Source organism: Parathielavia appendiculata (assembly GCF_033297405.1).
Source record: "Parathielavia appendiculata strain CBS 731.68 unplaced genomic scaffold N657scaffold_10, whole genome shotgun sequence".
NCBI lineage: Eukaryota > Fungi > Ascomycota > Sordariomycetes > Sordariales > Chaetomiaceae > Parathielavia > Parathielavia appendiculata.
In genome coordinates, this window is record NW_026944229.1 from 795,410 (window position 1) to 812,280 (window position 16,871).

Consider the following 16,871-nt stretch of genomic DNA (forward strand, 5'->3'; position numbering starts at 1 on the left):
AAGTCGTGGCACTGGAACTTCGGACGCTCAGCTGCAAGTGCCCTGCTGTTGGATGCATGGCTGCCCAACTGAGCGTCAGGCAACGTGAGGGGTAAACCAGGGCGCTGGGCAACGAGGTCAGGGCGATTCCCCCTTCGCTGGAGACGTGAGAGAAAAACAACCTTCAATGAAGAACATCTGGGATGCTCCGAGTATCTCAAACCCACTGTTCTAAGCTCCCATCATCCGTGTGATCACCGTGGAATCGTGGCTGTTGGTCTTCCAACAGTACAACCACCCCTATCACCAAGTTTATAACCATTGCAACGGTCTCAGGTAGTATATTGCAACTAGCTAATGACGACTCTACGAGTACACTGAACTTGGAGAAGAAAAGGAGAGACGACAGACTCTGGTAGCTCGCAAGCATGCTTATCCTCGTAGGCGCGCTGGTCTGAGCGCGTTGCTAGAAGGTTCGGTGTGCTGTGGGGCGAGTGGGAATAGCTTCATCAGGGGTCTTGGTATTGGCCGAGAGTCGCCGAGGCTCACACTGGGCCCAGCCCGTTACAGGGTTCCCCGTTCCTACATCCGTATTCTCATGTTATATCATATGCCCACGGTCAGGTATACGTCATAGGGTCTGATTATATGTTCATGTTCATGCTCACGTATAGGCCTCTGCTCTAGTACTTAAGGTCTGGTTTTATGTCAGGACCAGGGATGACTTAGGCTTGGCAACTTCCATCTTCAGCGCTGTTGTCAAGTGGAGTGGAAGCAGGGCAGTAGCGCTAGGGGATGTCTCAACTGTGTCTCAGCGATGTAAGAGCAGAGTGCAAGCGATTAGTCTGACATGTTTCAGTATGCGGGAGGGATTCAGGAGGAGGGCTGCGATTCTAGGGCGGAAGATAAGAAGGGAGGGGGGAATCCAGGTGGAAGAGGGGGCCAGAGTTCAGTGTGGTTCCCAATCGACTGGTTGCTCACAGACCGCTACCACGTCGCTCAGTGCTGTCGCCCATTGCTCGTACCTCTTCACTCTGACATTAACTCCCAACGGGACCTCGGGTCCTGACACGAGGTATGCGGGGGTTGGAGGAAGAGGATAGGGTGGTAGAACCGATGTCGGAGGAACAGTCCTTGGTTGGTCAGGCCCAAGCTCAAGGTGCATTTAACGTAGGGGACTGGGAGTTCAATGGTGCTGTCCCTTATCACTCGGCTGATCCCGGTGTTGGTTTGGGGTCCTTCGACTTTGGCGCGTTCTTGCGGTCCGGGGTTTCTTCAGCCGGTCAGGGTTCCTCTGGTGAAACTCCGCCGGCTTCTCAGGGCAGTGGAGGTTCGTAGCTGGTTGCCATGAGTTGTCTTCGGGTCCAAAGTCGAGCCATTTGACGAGATACTCGAGTCGCCCCTTTGTAATGCGTGAATCCAGGATTTCTTCGACGTCCCATTCTTCCGCTTCGTCATCGGCCTCTTCGTGTTGCGCGAGTCGTGCGTTTTAGGTGCTGGTTCTAAAAGTGAAATATAGAAAACGTTCGTCTTGGGCCTCATCGTGGCTGGTAATGACAGTCGGTAGTTGGATGTCGAAATTCGTTCGTCGACCTTGAATGGTCCAATCTTCTTGAAGTCCAGCTTCCTGCTTGGTCGTTTTGTTCGAAGATTTCGTGAAATGAGATAGATCTTGTCTCCCCTCTCTGAGCGAGGTCCCTCGAGCCTATGTTTGTTGTAATATTTCTTCATCCTGTCTCTGACAAACTCGAGTTCTTCCTTGAGCATTGCATGCAGCGTATGTATCTAGTCTGCTTTGACCTTCGCCCTAGGAACTGATCCTTTGGGTCCCTAGCGCAAATCTGCTTCATAGCCGTAGTTCGCAAAGAACGGTGATACCTTCGTGGTCTCGGTTGGCGTCGTGCTGTATACAAGCTGCGCTGCTGGTAACAACATAACCCAGTCATCTTGTTGGTAGTTGACGTATGATCGGAGGTACTGTTCCACGATCTGGTTGAGCCGTTCTGTCTGTCCATCCGTTCGTGGGTGGTAGGCTGTTGAAAGCTTGCTTTTCGTACCCAGGCGTGTCATCAACGCCTGCCAGAACTCCGAGACGAACTTCGTGTCTCGGTCTGTGATCCATTCTTCCGGCCATGCATGGATTGAGGTGATGTACCGATAGACCACGTCTGCGAGCTGCTCTGCTGACCATGCCTCTTTGTACTGGATGAAATATACCCACTTGGTGAGTCGGTCGACCACAGTGAGTATGCTGTCGTATTTCACTCCTATCGCTATGTCCATCGAGAGCGGTAGCTTGGTGATGAAGTCCATCGTCACCGAGTTCCATGGTCCTTGACCCTTTTGCATGGATACAGCTGCTTGGACGCATCTTTTTTCTGGGCTGAGACTCACAAGAATCTCAGCACAGATCAATACACCCTCCCCTTGGACGGCACCAACCCAAACGCCTCCCAAAACTCCCTCGTATCATAACACCGTCCCAACACCTCCATCGCCCTCGGCAATCCCCTCACGCCCTCCTCCCGCATCAACTCAAACACCCACCCCGCCTGCTCACTAACCACCCCCTTATCCCCCGTATCCGCCCAGCCAACCAGCAAAGCCCACCAATCGTACACAAACCCGTCCGTTACCATCCACCTCTGGCCCCTGCCCGAGCGCTCCCACATCTCGTCCCCGCCGTTCAGGATCGCAACAACCACCCGCGCAATATCGGCGCCGTGGATCAGGTGCAGGCTCTTCTTGGTCCGCACAGCCTCCTTGGTGGGCGCGACCCGCTTCGCCCAGTTCCGCACCGTGCGACTGCCGCCCCAGAGGCCGGAGAGGTTGAGCACGCACCCCCCCAGGGAGAGGAGCTCGTCCTCTGCGGCGGAGCGCGGGGTTGGCGTAATGAGCGGGGAGTGGCGGGTTAGCCAAGTAGAGGTAGGATGGGTTGGGGTGGAAAAGGATTGCGGGTCGGAGGATTGTTGCTGCCAGATGCCTGTGCTTCCGAGCTGGATGAAGCGGAATGTATCAGTATTGTCGTCGGTTGTCGCTGTGGCGGTGCGGTGTGTTTCGGAGTAGGCGGACACCAGGACCTTGCTTGGGCCGGTACCGACTATTGGAAATGTGATGAGGATGTAGCGCGCTCGGGGCAGAGTGGCGATGGCGGATCGTATTTCGTCCTCAGGTACGGACGGCTCGAATTTGAAAAGGATCGTGGGCACGCCGGCAACCGGGTGGCCCGTCGTGGTTGTCGCCGCGAATGGGATCTTGCGCGATTGGAGCAGCGGAATGAGAAAAGTAGCGGTCCAGCCTGCGCCGAGAATAAGGAGGCTGAGTTCTTCCATTTTGCGTGAGTACAAGTCGTGCTTGAGTCGCTTAAAATGGCCACAAGTTGGTGGCAGTCACTGAGGTTTGAGTTTGGACATTGGAATGATCCGAATGAATCATGATTCATAAATGGGATAAAATGAAGCGGAAAGGCCCACAAGCATGTCCGGCATTGTCCGCATGAGGGCCCCACATTGGACGCAAGCAGCCAGTCATCTTACATGGCCAGCAAGCTGTGCCATCACCCTTCATAGGTCGCAGATTCATCAGTTCACCGAGTGTTATCTAACATTTGAACCGTTAAATCGTTGAGGTTATGACGGACACTTCCGTCCGCTCTTGATAGAATCGAACGGGACAAACCTCAACCGGTATCATTGCGCTGCTGCCGAATTCTATCATTCGTTTCAATTGAACCCGAAAACTATCAAGTTTAACAAATGTCAACTTCACGAGCTCAAATTTCGGACCTAGGGACCTAGGATGCCAGAAGCGGCCGTCATGTTTCGTTCAACGCGGAGCATGTACTTGGACCACGCTGCGGAAGATCAATCCCCAGACAACCAAAGCCTCCCCACTCTCTTATTGTACTGACACTCCCTCCGAGTACCCCTGGGCTACCATCACCGACGCCTGAGCTCACCCCATGTCTGCGACGTCCCGTTCTGACACCATATGTCCTGACTGTCACTTCACCTATTACATAGCCGCAAGCAGGTACTTTATACCCTCCCACTGCTCAACCGAGGACGGCAAGATCTGCGAAGCCGGGAGGACGAACCCATTCCCCGAGGAGCTCGTCGGCCGGAGCTCGATGGTCCACGCCAACTCGGACTTGGCTACATCCGTCAGGTAGTCGGTGCTGGACCCGGTCGTGGTGTACAGCGTCGAGCAGGACGGGCCGTACGTGAAGCGTGTGCCGTAGGGCTTGGCGATTGCCGCGGCCACGGACGACGCGAGTGAGTTCTGGCGTGCGTGGTTCGCCGCCCGCGCCTGGCAGTTGTAGCCGTAGGGCAGCAGGATGTACTGCCCGTAGCTGTGCCAGTCGATGTAGAGCTTGATGCCCTTGCCGTTCGCGAGGGTCTGGGTGAAGTTGACCAGGGCCTTGTTCTCGGGCGTGTCGCCGGCCGCCTGGCCCTTGTATGTCTCGCTGCATGGGTTGGTGGACGCGCCCCCGGGAAGCTCCCACTTGTAGGGCCAGTTGCGGTTCACATCGGTCCCCACGCAGCTGGAGGTGGATCGCGTCTGCCGGTTCTTGCGCCAGAGGCGATCACTCGTCTGGCTGTACACGAAACCTGTTGCACTTATTAAATCTCGGGAATGTCATGAGGGTTCAGGTAAGGGTTGTTTACCGTCAGGGTTGACGAAGGGCAGAATGTAAAAGTCATAATTGTTGAGGATGGCTGTCACTGCTGTATCGTTGTTGTACTCGACCAAGAGCTGGTAGGTAATGTACTCGACAACCTGAAAATGGTTCAGTACTGGAGACAGTCAATCGGGAGCGTTCTTACCTTGGCAGTGATCCATTCTCTGGCGTGGACAGTGCCGTGGAAGTACACTGCGGGCTTGGATCCCTTCCCGCCGCTTCCCCAAAGATGGATCCCAAAGATGTTCCGGCCCTGGACGGACTTTCCAACGTTGAAGATCTCCGAGTTTTGGGGGTACGCAGCCTGAAGGTCATTGAAGAAAGTGATGTGATCGTTGTACGCATGGTACGAGTTGAACCACGTCAGGCTCGGGACAGCCTGGGCCGAAACCCCTGCGTCGAGTCAGGCTTTGATACACATCAAACTCAATGGGGACGAAGACTAACTCTCGTATGAAGCAAGGGGTCCTTCTTGGGCAATGTCGGCACCAAGATCTTGGCTCATCACCTCGGTACTCAGACCCAAAATTTCAAAAGCCGGTATCTCGTCGGGAGCAATTGCAACATCAAGCGCCTGATTCGGATTGAAGTTGAAGTTGTTGAATTGCACTGCGGCAAACTTGGCAAGTTTGTTCCTGATGGAGGCAGCATTTTGCCCGGATGAGATGCGGTAAGCTTTGTATCCGTCGTATGAAATGTGCGCATTCGGCTTCGGTGCTGCCGCGGCGAGTGCCAGCGGAGCAAGGAGGAGGGCGGCTGTCAGTTTCATTACTGTCTCGGGACGATGGCTGATCAAAGGAAACTGGCCATCAAGAGGACAGTTTCTTCCTACTTTATATCTCAGAATCTAATCTGAGGAGGTTAGGAGTTAAGCTCCTCGTGGCGGTTTACAGGGAAGTTGCCAGATCACGGCGCATCCCCTACAGGGGCAGTTATGGCACTGAACTGGGAGGTGGCATTCAACGCCCCAAGAGATCTATGCACATAGATCAGCACGCAACATGGCGTGCATGGCGGGAAGTGAGCGTTTCCCGTCTAGGCAACAGCAATGCCGAGAATGGCGGCTGCCAAGGTGTGATTGAACTGCCGTACCAGGTAAGGAGAGTGACATTGGGGGGCAACCGAAGCGACGACAATCCTATCAGTAACCGGAGACTTCATGCGACCTTCCCAAAGCAGAGAAATGAGAGATTAGCAATGCCGTTCTGCATTGAACATGCAATGCTAACCGTGTAAATATGACAATCCTCGCGAGGCCTTACACGGCTGGCCACTTCGGATGCTCTTCAACCGGACCATGAACCGCTGACAACATATGTCATGTTTATGTCGCCACAAGGCAAAAGACGACTAACGCCGACAGCATGTCGTTGGCATTGAACCGGAAGATCAACAGCAAGACAAAGCATTCAGCGACAAGATAAAAGATGTAGGCCTCGCTCATGCCCAAAAGGACCTGATAGCCATACACGTTGGCGAGCGGGGTGTGCTGGGTGATGGTGTAGAGCGGAGCGACGCCGGGGATGCAGAGCGCGCCGGCGAAGAGGAACCAAGGGCGTAGCCGCCCGTCCTGCCGGCAACCCAGCCCCGAGACGATGGCAATGACGCTTTGGAGCAAGAGGTAGGGAAGGATGCGCACGCCCGCGAAGATAGTGCTGTCGGCCTTGATTAACTGGAAGTAGTTGAACTGCCGGATGACGGCCGCCAGGATATTGGCCGCGATGGTGTTTTTCGGTGGTGAAGAGAGAGTTGGCCATGAGCACGGCCGCGACGATCATGAGCCACACGAAGCCGTGTGCAGTTCGGGGAGACGACGGCGGGGTCTCAAGTGTAAGCTCATCGGTGCTGGGAACGAAACCCTTTTCGGTCTCGGAGTTGTCTGTTTATGTGGGCATGTCTGTTAGCGCTGGTTTTCGTTCAGCTACAATGGCCATGGTGTGGTGTATCGGCACAGGTGATGCCCAATCGGCTTCAATGCTGACCTGCTTCCGCTGCTGATGCTGTAGCGGTAATGGTAGTGAGGGAGCAGTGAATAGGATTTGCTGTTGGCTTGGTCAGTCCAAACTTGAGTGCTGGCGTGAGTCAAGTGATTTCAGCCGACTTCAACTGTCCTTGACGACAGCAGGAATAGCTTCGAGGTGGTTCACGGCGTATTAATAACCTTGAGAGATTCAGGGAGAACCTTTGTGAAGGTTCTAAAGAACCCTTTTCGCCTCGGAATGCGGTTTGACCAGTTTGTAAGCAAAGCCGATGGCATCTGGGTAGGCACAATGTCGGTCGAAGAAGCACACACACTGCAATGCCGCAAGCGACGGGAGCCACATCGGCCGACCATTCTTGGCCATCGGAACCCAAGCCGCTGTCCACTCTTGCCGGAAACTTGTAAGCAGATTCCTCAGCGGGGCCATGGCATGCCATACTGAGGGGCTGTTTTCGACGCCGCCAACAGCAACATCAAAGAGGAAGCGCTGTGTAGGGATATTGGGCCCCTGTCCAGCGGGCGTAGAGTAGATGCTTAGGTACTGTAGCTACCTACCTACAGTGGGGTTCCAAAAGTCTGTTACCAGCCCATCCACTTTACGCGTCTCCTCGTGTTGGAAAGCCAACAGCCACAATTCCACGTTGACACACTTTATGAGAGCCATTAAAACAGTGAACCTTTTCGAGTGCTTAGGACCAGCCCAGAATCTGTCGATTGAGTTCTCTTCGTCTCCTCAAGTTATCTGGCTACCTCGCAGACCTTATGTAACAGCTGTGTATTACCCCTGACCAGGTACGACACCGGCAACCCAGTTCCCGAGTTTCAAGTGCCATCACTTCCAACACCTCGACACGTCCACCACCACCCTCGGATTTTCACACGACCACAACTCTCTAAATGGCATGCAATTTGACCGATTTGGGCCGCATCTTAACGGCTGATTGCAAGAAACATGAGGAATTGAGCCCTGCTGCACATACAGTCATTTGCAGTACGGTCGTAGCTGGGGTTAGCCAACGTACCGTGGCAGCCGCATTCGGTGTATCGCATATCGTTGTGTCTAAGACTATTCAACGCTTTACAACTACCATATCCTTCGATTCCAAGCTAAGGATCGGCCGGCCTTAGGTTCTCACTCGACGAGATAAGCGGCATTGTCCAGGTAGCTAAGCGCAATGCCCAGCTTATATATAAACAGCTCCTTAAGGTCCTAAACCGGAAGGTATCAAGCTTGACAGTGTCACGGCGATTGCGCCGTGCCTGTGTTGGAAGTGAAGGCACTTGAAACTCGGAAACTGGGTTGCCGGTATCGTACCCTGGTCAGGGGTAATACCACATCGTTATTCGATACGCATGACGGAAACCCCTCAGGTGGCATCAACGCCCCAATGTGCTGACAGGGAGTATTCCAAGCTCATGTGTACCCCTGAGGGGGTACAATACAGGTACACTGAAGAAGCCACCAAGATGTGGATTCAAAACCAGGTATATCATCCAAATATTTCTTGAGCGGAACTCTGTCACAAGAGATAGTGCTCTGCTCTGCCATGCAGGCCATGTCTAGATGTAACTGGGCTAACGTTACACAATATGGTTCAATGACACCAGGTTCGCGAGCTGGTCTCCCTCTCGTACCCCCGTAAGATACTCCCAGGATCCCCGTCCATTACAACCCCTTCATCTTTGCACTCCCCTGGGCGACGCGGAATGCTTTAGCAGTCTCGATGATGCTCGTGTAGACAATCCACCCTGGGATGACGATCCAGAACCCATTCATCATGACAAAGTAGACCCAGAAATAGAACGACTCGGGGCGGCAGTAGATCGCGCCGTATACCGACTCATCGAAGAAGAAGATCGCGTAGTAAAGCACGTCGCCGTACAGCTGACCAAGGCTGACCATGATCTGGAGCGGGTGGCGGAAGGGGCTGTCTATGATGACGAGCCAGCCGATCAGAAAGGAGAGGGGTCCCCAGGCGACTGCCGTGACCATCTCCATACAGACCGTAAAGGAATCGCGCGTCAAGTAGCGGCGGTCAGACAAAGCGTATTCCTTCCAGAGCTGTCCGAAGAGATCTGTACGCGCCGGCATGGTAGCATTGTGGTAAGCGAAGTAGCCTATTGTTGACGCAAGAAGCAGCGTTAGACACGAAGGACACAGTCCAGTTTGACGGGGAATACCAAAGTCATAGCAGACGTACCTTCAAAAAACAGGTGGATGCATCCGCAGACCACAAACCACATGGCCGTGAGCACCTGGCCCTTGCTAATGCCGGGCCGGACCGTACGCGCCACGACGGAAGTAACCGAGCAGACAAAGCCCACGGCACCGGCGAAGGATGCCAGGAGGGTCGGTACTCCGATTTTGTTGGGTACATAGCCAGGCAGGTCCAGATCGGGAGGGTAGTATGGGTGGTCGGCCATCATGGCTTGGGGCCAACTGGAAGCCGACATGTCTGAAAACCTTGCGCACCAGCGCCTAGTAGGTATTGAAACGTTCGATTCGAAGGGAGTGTCTGCTACGGAGTCCAAAGCCACGAAAGTTCGGACGAGAATAAATACGTTGAGGCGCCATCACAAGTTCGGCGACGGAACGCGCGGCCACCGCTCCTTCCATCCCGATGTGGGGCGGCATTTCGGGAAGCCATGTGCCGGATCAGCTCATGCCCCGAATCCCCCGTTGCGTTTGCTTGGCACTTCATCTTTCAACCTCTTTCTCCTTCTCGGCCCTCTTGCACAACACTTCAGGCTGTCCGTGTCACTTGCTCGGCCGGATGAAGTCCCTCCGAAGTTATCACGGAGAAAGGCTGCCGTCACTCGAAAATCGCGGAGCATATAATCTGCCAGGACCCAGGTTGACGATGTAACGACTTTCCATTCCAATAGACCAGGGTTCTAAGGTATTGTAGAGCAGCCCTTTAAAGAAACATCAAAATCCGGCTCCTCAAAGCGTTTCCATTACCGCAACACCACGACCCATCACTTCTCCCGTATCAGCGCCAAAATGACATCCTCCATATCACCCTTGAGCAGGTCCTTGACCTCCTTGGCCAGAGTGACATTGAACTTCTTCTTGTAGGCATCCTTGGCCGCCTGCAGGCGCGCCTGGTCCCAGTACAGGCTCACAACACGGTTTATAAAGAGCCTGTCCTTCCGCTTGGTCAGCGCCTCGCGCAGGCGGAACGCATCCCAGGCGGCGCGGTTTTGCGCGGCCGTCAGCATGCGCAGCAGCGCGTCCTCCATGTCGCCGCGGAACTCCTTCTCGATGACCTCCTGCAACGAGCGGTGGTACTTGCGCTGGTAGGCCTCGGCCATGGCGGTGATCTGCGCCGCGTTGCTGCTGGCAAAGATCTGCGCCACCGACACGGCGTTGGCCCCGAACATGCCCTCGGTCGCCCGCTGCAGCTCCGTCACTTTGGCGTCGATCTCGTACGCCAGCACGGGCGCCGCGTCCTCGGCCCGGTTCGCCGCCAGGATCATGCTGCACAGCCGGAACAGCGCGTCGTCGACGTCGCCCTTGATGTCGACCACCAGGTCGCGCTGCGTCACGCGCTTGTACTCGGCCGCGATGGCCCGGATGTCGGCGTTGGACCGGTTCAGCAGCACGTCCATGAGCGTGTCCTCGTCGGTACCCATGCGGTTGAGCGCCTTGTCGAGCATGTACACGTCGTGGCCGAGCGGCCCGCGCAGGAGCGCGAGGAGCGCCGTCTCGAGCCCGCTGCGCGTCTCGCTCTTGATGTCCTCCTCGAGGCTGCGGATGAAGCGCGTGTTGTAGTCCTGCACCAGCTGCAGCATGGCCCACGGGTTGGAGTAATGTGGGCTCGTCAAGACGCGGATCAGCACCTTCTCGTCGCAGCCCATGCCCTTCATGGCTCTGCGGAGCTGCTCTGCGTCGTTGGCCGTGTTGACGGGCTGGGCCCAAGCTTTTTGCGCGGGATCATAGCCCGGCGACGCCGGCGTGTGTGGCACTGCCGGGGCTCCGTAGCCGGGTGCGCCTGGGGGCGGCTGCTGCCATTGCTGATATGGTGTCAATGGATTGTACAGCAGCAATGTTGGGAGACGCATACCGGATAGCCCTGTGGTGGCGCCTGACCATATGGCACGGGGGGCTGGCCATACGCAGGTTGTGCGCCGTACTGGCCGGGTGGCGGAGGGGGTTGTTGCCCATATGGAGCGGTTGGAGGAGGCTGCTGCCCATACGGGGCTCCCTGAGGAGGGTACTGTCCAGGCGGTGGAGCCTGATACTGGCCGGCGGGCGGCGCCCCGGGGGGAGGGGCCTGGTACCCGTACGGCTGTTGATAGGGCTGCTGGTAGGGGGCCTGGCCCGGAGCTTGTCCGGAGGGCGGATACTGGTACGGCGCACCCGGGTTTGGAGAACCTTGAGGGTACCCGGTTGGAGGAACGCCACCCGGGGGCGGGGCACCGTACCCCTGTGGGGGCTGCTGGCCGTAGTAGGGTGGTTGCGAGCTCATGATCTGAAGGGGATCGAAAGTTTTGGAGAGGGTGATAAATAGGAGGTAGGAGATGCGCGGTTGGAAGCTGGACTGAGTGAATCTGCAAAATTGATGTGGATGGAGTAGACCAGAAATCTTCGGAGGTCGAGATCAGACAAGCGACTTTATGCCAGCAGCGCCTGGGCAACAAGAGGCCTCGCGGTTCCCGAGCCACATTCGAATGATGGATGTTCTCGGCTGGCGGGGGTGGCTGTGTTGGAGGGCGACCTTCCCGAATCCCGCTTTTGAGCGAAGGTTAGGGGCAGCACAGCCCATGGAGACATCCTGCGCGTCCACGCCTCTCAGGCCCCATGCCCCAAGCTCACAAGTTTGATTGCACCAAGCCTTTTACCATTGCTCAATAGCCGATGTGGCGAAGCAATTCGCCGTCCCACCGTCGATGTTGGGCTGGTTTGCACACGCTATCATCGCCAAGACATCACTGCAGTGAATCCCAAGCTCAGCGGGGCGAAGTGCGTCAGGTCACTACATTATGATTGACTGCAATGACTGCATCACAAGTGTACGCTCATTGACGGAAGTCTTGCTTATTCCAAACCTTAGGTTCCTGTTCCCGTCAATGCATTGACAAAGCTCATCGAAAGCTTCTGTTGCAGAACGCCAGGAGCGTTGTTAACTTGGCACTCTGGAGATCCCCACACAGACGTGGAACGGACCAAGCAACCTCAGGTTGCGCGGTTAGACGAAGCATAGAGACGCATGCGCACAGCGCAACGCACTTCTTCTGGTGCAACAACTGCTCAGAGAGTCTCTAAGTCTAAAAAATGGAAGCAACGACTATTCTACTCTGTCCATTTCCTCAATCTCCGAGTCGAATGCCGATGCAGAAAATTCTGCCATAAACGACGAGGAATAGTAAGACGGTACAAGAGAAAGCGCAAAGGTACATCCCTAGATCAGCTCACGGGGAACTCACTGTTGTACCGTCAGAAGGTAATTCAATATTTACCCCTACTCCAGAAGGTCATACTAAGCCGGCTACACTAGGAGAAAGGGAAAACATCGTCATAAAATTCACCTTGTTTTGAGCGGAACAAAGGGGAGGTGGCAAGGCCAAAGCAGGTATCTCGCTGTCCTCTACAATAAAATCCGTGGGTCAAGGAAATTTCGGTTCAGAGTGACCTCTAGGAGCCGAGTTTCAGCATGTGCTGTTCGGCTCCTGGACCTTGACGATGGCCACTATCTCGACGCTTGCATGCGCCAGCGTGTTTTTTCCGGCTGGGTCTCCTTCGAATTCCCGTTCGCCATATCTCTCGGGTAGGGAAACAGCGATGGCGAATGGCAGTTTTGGGTAATCACATGGGGCCCTCGGATGGCTTCCGCCTGGCATCCAAATAGAAGGGACAAAAGAATCCCCAAAAATTCATGTGCATTATCATGACTCTAGCTCGCTAGGGTCCGGAGGAAAGACGACAGCCGATAGCTCAGCAATACTTGGGTGGCGGTCCCTATCGCTGGGGAATGGCCCAGCCATTTGACCGAATGAGTCACTCTGAACCCCTAAACCACCAGCCCCATCGGTCGTAACAGCACCCCATGCTGTATTCGACTCGCGTCCACGGGACCCAGATTGTCTTGTGAGGTACTCCGGCTTCCGGTGCTCTCGAAGCGCGGCATACGCCGCCAATGCTGTCGGATCCTGGAAACCGGGGTTGTCAAACGGGAGTCTGGTGGCGATGCCTCCACAAGATGGTTTCGAAGCGACAGACCATCTTGCCGAGACGCCCGCATCTGGAGGCGGTTCTGCGAGCATCTCTTCCGGTGGGTTCCAGAAAAGGGTGTTATCTGTGGGCAGCTCCGGTAGCTGTATCAAGGGCGATGACCGGGAACGCTCAACGCCATCCTGCCAGTGAATAAGGTGTTGGGGTATAGTCGAAAAGGGCTTGGCTGCCATTTGGTGGTGGGAGAGCAACGAGGTTGGTCTTTGTAGCTGGGGATTTGCGCCATCAAGGTAGAAGTTGCTGCCTGACGGACTCGGCATGCGAGACAATACGTTTAAGTCCCACCGATTCTGTTGACCACCCCCGGTATTCCAATTTGGGGTCAGGGGTCTGGGAGACCGCTCGCCATCTCCAAACAGAAACGCCGTTCCGGTGTTATCGAAGGTTATTTTTGTCTTCTTCCAAGGTACCTGCTGTCTAGGCTCGTGGCTTCCAATCATGTTTGGACCCTGCTTGGGAAAGGGTTTACGGTCGCCAGACAAGGATTGGAGTCCACCACTGGCTGGAGTTGACTCCCGTTCAGAGAGGATTGCGGTTTGCCCTGTTGAAGGGATGCTGGCTTGGTAAACGCCCGACACAAATGCGTGGTAGGCGAAGGGTCCTGGAGCCGTCTCAGACGAAGACCAGGATTTGTTTGTGAATTTTGGCGTGGGCGGGTCGTATGGTGGAGGCAGCTCTGTGGCCGACGCGGAGGGGTTCCCTATGGATGGGGTTTGGGGCAAGCGGGAGCTGACAGACGCAAGGCTTTCGGTGCTGAGGCCACCGGTCGGGCGGGAAACCTGCTTGTTTCCGCCGCCTAGCATCTCGTCGAGAAGCGCGACGTTTTCCCAGACCACCGTCGGCCGGGCGTCGGTCTTCGCGGCGACCAATCCACCTGGCTTGGGGCCGTCCACCAGCGGCGCCAGGAGAATTAGCTGGCGGAGGAAGTTTAGCTCGGCGATGACGGAGCTATGTTGGCGGGATATAAGCGGCTCTTGACTCTTGAAATCGCGCGAGCTTACGAAGAGCCATTCCAGACGGCTCGTAAATGGCGTGTTGCCTTCGTGAGCCTCGGGCCGCAGCTTCTCCACCAGCCGGGCTACCTCGAAGAGACTCGCGCGGGCACGTTTGATGATGGTGTCGATACGGTCGAGAATGGCGGGTTTCGACTCAAGCATGGGCAGCGACTCGTTCCGGAGTCTGATGAGGTCGTCGAGGTCGTAGTGGCAGGTGCGGACGAGCTCGATGCATCGGCGAACGGCGTAGGGGACTTGATCCACCTTGACGCCAAAGACGAGAAACTGGTATGCAACCTTTAGAGATCCCACTGCTATTGCTACCTCCATGGTGCCCGTCTACGTTTCCCGGGTTGTGGGCCAATGTGCTTGAAATTGCGAGGTTGTGAGGAGATAGACTGAGGGGCAACGCTCGCTGGCATGAGGCCTTGCGAGGAACAGACCAGATGCAGGCTGGTTTCATTTTGCTACCCCTCTATACTGGAATCGGCAAGGTAAAGTACAAATACAGTACTTTACTGTGGTCGCGTGCCCGCTTGTCAAGTACCTGTGGGGCACAACAAGCTGACGCGCTTTGACCAATCAGCTGAACACACCCAAACTTTCCACTTTGACAACCTCTTCCAAAGCATCTCTTTGTTTTCCACAACTCGCAACAGCACGATGGCACGGCCATAGGGATCCAGCGGCATCAAACAGCTTACTATCGAGGAACGCCAGCGGGTTCGGGTTTTATATTTCGATGCTACTGTAGCAAATGCCGAGCAGAGATCCACAGTGACTCTGGCTATACTATACTAAAGCCTAAAGCCGGATTAGCGTGGGTACCCCTCATGGAAATTTCTATTACCCATCATACCATAGTAGACATTACCATCCTTCGCCTTCAATACCTGGACAAACCAAGCGCTAGTTACTGTGTAATTAACTCAATCCCCGCGGATCCTGAATCGATTGCAAAAGCTAGTGCAGGGACATACTGTTAAAGTGCATGTGTTTTTTTCGACCACCGCAGAGGCGGACAAGCCTGTGCCTCAGCTGAGCTCAAAGCAACATTCGCTCATCAACATTGTTGGGGGCACCAACTGATGTGGCGCCTTACTTCGTACAGGTCGATGCGCCCTGGTCTGGCAGGGACGCCGACAGACCGCTAGCGCGGGATAGAAGATTGCAACCAATTCCAAGTCGCTTTTGCGGCAGAGCTCGCATTGGCAAGTGCGTGCTTGAACCTACAGGTAGCGCTTCGCAGGTTGCCCATGGCGCAACCCGGAACAATGCGCATTGTATTGTTCGCGGGGTTCAGCTTGGAACTTGAGAAGGCGCAGCGACGGATTTGGAGATTCATCAAAACCTCTCCATCTTGGGGAAATAATTACTTAGTAGTACTGCGTAGAAAATACTGCAACCAACGCTCTTCTCGGCCCCCCACCCTAGATCGGCACCGTCGACGGCGCAACGACCTCTTGCGGCATTGGGTAAGGTGTCCCGTCCTTGCCGGCGACCTTGACTAAGCCCGGGCAGACTACGGCGAAAAGAGCACCAGTCTGCTGGCTCTGCTGGTTCGGACTCGGAGCATGCACAAACCGCCATTCGCTGGGCTGCGAGAGCAGCACGTATCCGAACTTTGTAGTCTCGACGATGACCGCTTCAAGGTGGCCCTGCTGTTGGGAATTGCTCTCCTTGTTGCCGCGTACAAAGTATCCGAGGAAAGTATGCAGCGCATGGGCAAGTGCCGCCGCCTGTGGGGCCACTGCCGCTTTCGAGATCGGCAGTGGCGTGCGTTGGCTGCGGGCCGGGTGCAGCAAGAAGGCTGAGAGGGTGCGCCACTGGTTCAGAGCGAGCGACGATACTGCCGTTTGGCAAAGGTTAGAGGGCCCGATTTCTCCTTCTCTCACATGGAAGAGGGTCGGTGCGTACCTTTGGTATTTCGCTCCCCTGATTCCCACTGCGGAATCGACCGGAGGAATGCGGCGAGCGGGGCCGGGAGCATGGAAAGTTCGCTGCGCGCGCTCACATCGATGCTTGTAAATAAAGCTTGGGAGATGACATGCCTGAGTGCGACGTGGCGGGAGGTCGGCTCCAAGGCCAGCTGCGCGATGGTTTCGGCCGCCAGGCCTCCGCCATTGCCAATGCCCAATTGCATCAGCGACACAGCGAGAGCTCGGGGATCCGTCTGCACCGGGCCGAGGTGATAGTTGTTCTCGACATGTTGCTGGATAAGAGTGTCGAGAGAGCGAAGCTCTGAGGCGATCTCAGTGTTTGGGTTCGACTCGAGGAGGAACTTGCCCAGCTGGAGTGTGCCTTCGGCGGGGGCCCGCGCCACGGCAGAGGAGGCCTTTCGCTCCTCGATGGGGCGTTCGCTGTCACGGTGCAGCTGTGCCTTGCGTCGGAACCAAAAGAAGGCGATGGCAAAGCCGAGGAGCAGACCAACCATGAGGCAACCGACTGCTGCTCCGGCAATAGCCCCGGCGTTAGTCCCGGGAGCTGGCTGGGGATCTTGTGAGGAATTGGGCAACACAGCTGCTGTTGGAGGTGTTGAGACTGCGTTTGCCAAAGTTGTTGACACGGCACTTGCCAGGGTTGCTGACGCAGATGTTGAGACCGCCGGCGTCGTCGCGGCTGCGAGGGAACTTGTGCCCGACATGGCGATTCGAAGATGCGGAAGCGAGGCAAATGGACGCCGGAGCAGCGAAAAGGCGCTCGATCGGCCTCTCCACCAAGAGAGAGGCAATGAGTGATTTAAGATGAGGAGCCCCGGGCCGGGGACACACCCCGATTCCCAGCGCCCGCGGTCTCCCCACCCCCTCAGTCACGTTGGGGAGCCCATGTACACAGCTAGCGATTCGATACGCACCATACGAAGCACATAATCAACAAAAGTGATTATGGCCGCACCGTGCTACTGTAGCCACAAAACATCCTCTTGGCTCAGCTGGGCGCGCTAGTTGCGATAGTTGGAGTGGCGTTGTTCTCGGCGCCCGGAAATGCATGAAAGGTCCA

General features: G+C 55.7%; 6 protein-coding genes across 6 annotated transcripts; all 6 read right to left on the reverse strand.

Moving 5' to 3' along the window:
• Nucleotides 1–2,175: 2,175 nt before the first annotated feature.
• On the reverse strand, nucleotides 2,176–3,405 carry N657DRAFT_647555 (uncharacterized protein). Its single transcript, XM_062793340.1, has one exon. It carries the CDS (start codon nucleotides 3,309–3,311, stop codon nucleotides 2,391–2,393), a length of 921 nt encoding a protein of 306 aa, XP_062645804.1. The 5' UTR covers nucleotides 3,312–3,405; the 3' UTR covers nucleotides 2,176–2,390.
• Nucleotides 3,406–3,702: 297 nt separating this feature from the next.
• On the reverse strand, nucleotides 3,703–5,540 carry N657DRAFT_622621 (uncharacterized protein). Its single transcript, XM_062790653.1, has 4 exons — nucleotides 5,108–5,540; nucleotides 4,806–5,053; nucleotides 4,647–4,758; nucleotides 3,703–4,589 (listed from the first exon to the last, which is right to left on the reverse strand). The coding sequence occupies exons 1-4, from the start codon at nucleotides 5,427–5,429 to the stop codon at nucleotides 3,994–3,996; spliced, it is 1,278 nt and encodes a 425-aa protein (XP_062645805.1). The 5' UTR covers nucleotides 5,430–5,540; the 3' UTR covers nucleotides 3,703–3,993.
• Nucleotides 5,541–5,940: 400 nt separating this feature from the next.
• On the reverse strand, nucleotides 5,941–6,716 carry N657DRAFT_647557 (uncharacterized protein). The gene is made up of 2 exons (XM_062793341.1): nucleotides 6,343–6,716; nucleotides 5,941–6,281 (listed from the first exon to the last, which is right to left on the reverse strand). Exons 1-2 carry the CDS (start codon nucleotides 6,415–6,417, stop codon nucleotides 5,985–5,987), a joined length of 372 nt encoding a protein of 123 aa, XP_062645806.1. The 5' UTR covers nucleotides 6,418–6,716; the 3' UTR covers nucleotides 5,941–5,984.
• A 1,591-nt stretch (nucleotides 6,717–8,307) lies between these two features.
• Nucleotides 8,308–9,095, reverse strand: N657DRAFT_576964 (Emopamil-binding protein; the record flags this gene model as incomplete). Its single annotated transcript, XM_062789222.1, has 2 exons — nucleotides 8,308–8,759; nucleotides 8,843–9,095. The coding sequence occupies 2 exons, from the start codon at nucleotides 9,093–9,095 to the stop codon at nucleotides 8,308–8,310; spliced, it is 705 nt and encodes a 234-aa protein (XP_062645807.1).
• A 525-nt stretch (nucleotides 9,096–9,620) lies between these two features.
• Nucleotides 9,621–14,201, reverse strand: N657DRAFT_682504 (Annexin; the record flags this gene model as incomplete). Its single annotated transcript, XM_062796489.1, has 3 exons — nucleotides 9,621–10,658; nucleotides 10,709–11,180; nucleotides 13,615–14,201. 3 exons carry the CDS (start codon nucleotides 14,199–14,201, stop codon nucleotides 9,621–9,623), a joined length of 2,097 nt encoding a protein of 698 aa, XP_062645808.1.
• A 1,034-nt stretch (nucleotides 14,202–15,235) lies between these two features.
• Nucleotides 15,236–16,753, reverse strand: N657DRAFT_691971 (uncharacterized protein). The gene is made up of 2 exons (XM_062797130.1): nucleotides 15,789–16,753; nucleotides 15,236–15,720 (listed from the first exon to the last, which is right to left on the reverse strand). Exons 1-2 carry the CDS (start codon nucleotides 16,513–16,515, stop codon nucleotides 15,302–15,304), a joined length of 1,146 nt encoding a protein of 381 aa, XP_062645809.1. The 5' UTR covers nucleotides 16,516–16,753; the 3' UTR covers nucleotides 15,236–15,301.
• Nucleotides 16,754–16,871: the final 118 nt, after the last annotated feature.

Coding starts and splice junctions, on each gene's coding strand:
- N657DRAFT_647555 (XM_062793340.1), bottom strand. CDS start 3,311: ATGGAAGAACTCAGCCTCCTTATTCTCGGCGCAGGCTGGACCGCTACT.
- N657DRAFT_622621 (XM_062790653.1), bottom strand. CDS start 5,429: ATGAAACTGACAGCCGCCCTCCTCCTTGCTCCGCTGGCACTCGCCGCG. Junction 5,054..5,107: donor ACCCCTTGCTTCATACGAGA/GTTAGTCTTCGT, acceptor GACTCGACGCAG/GGGTTTCGGCCCAGGCTGTC. Junction 4,759..4,805: donor GAGAATGGATCACTGCCAAG/GTAAGAACGCTC, acceptor AACCATTTTCAG/GTTGTCGAGTACATTACCTA.
- N657DRAFT_647557 (XM_062793341.1), bottom strand. CDS start 6,417: ATGGCCAACTCTCTCTTCACCACCGAAAAACACCATCGCGGCCAATAT. Junction 6,282..6,342: donor GCCGTCATCCGGCAGTTCAA/CTACTTCCAGTT, acceptor ATCCTTCCCTAC/CTCTTGCTCCAAAGCGTCAT.
- N657DRAFT_691971 (XM_062797130.1), bottom strand. CDS start 16,515: ATGTCGGGCACAAGTTCCCTCGCAGCCGCGACGACGCCGGCGGTCTCA. Junction 15,721..15,788: donor AGGGGAGCGAAATACCAAAG/GTACGCACCGAC, acceptor GCCAAACGGCAG/TATCGTCGCTCGCTCTGAAC.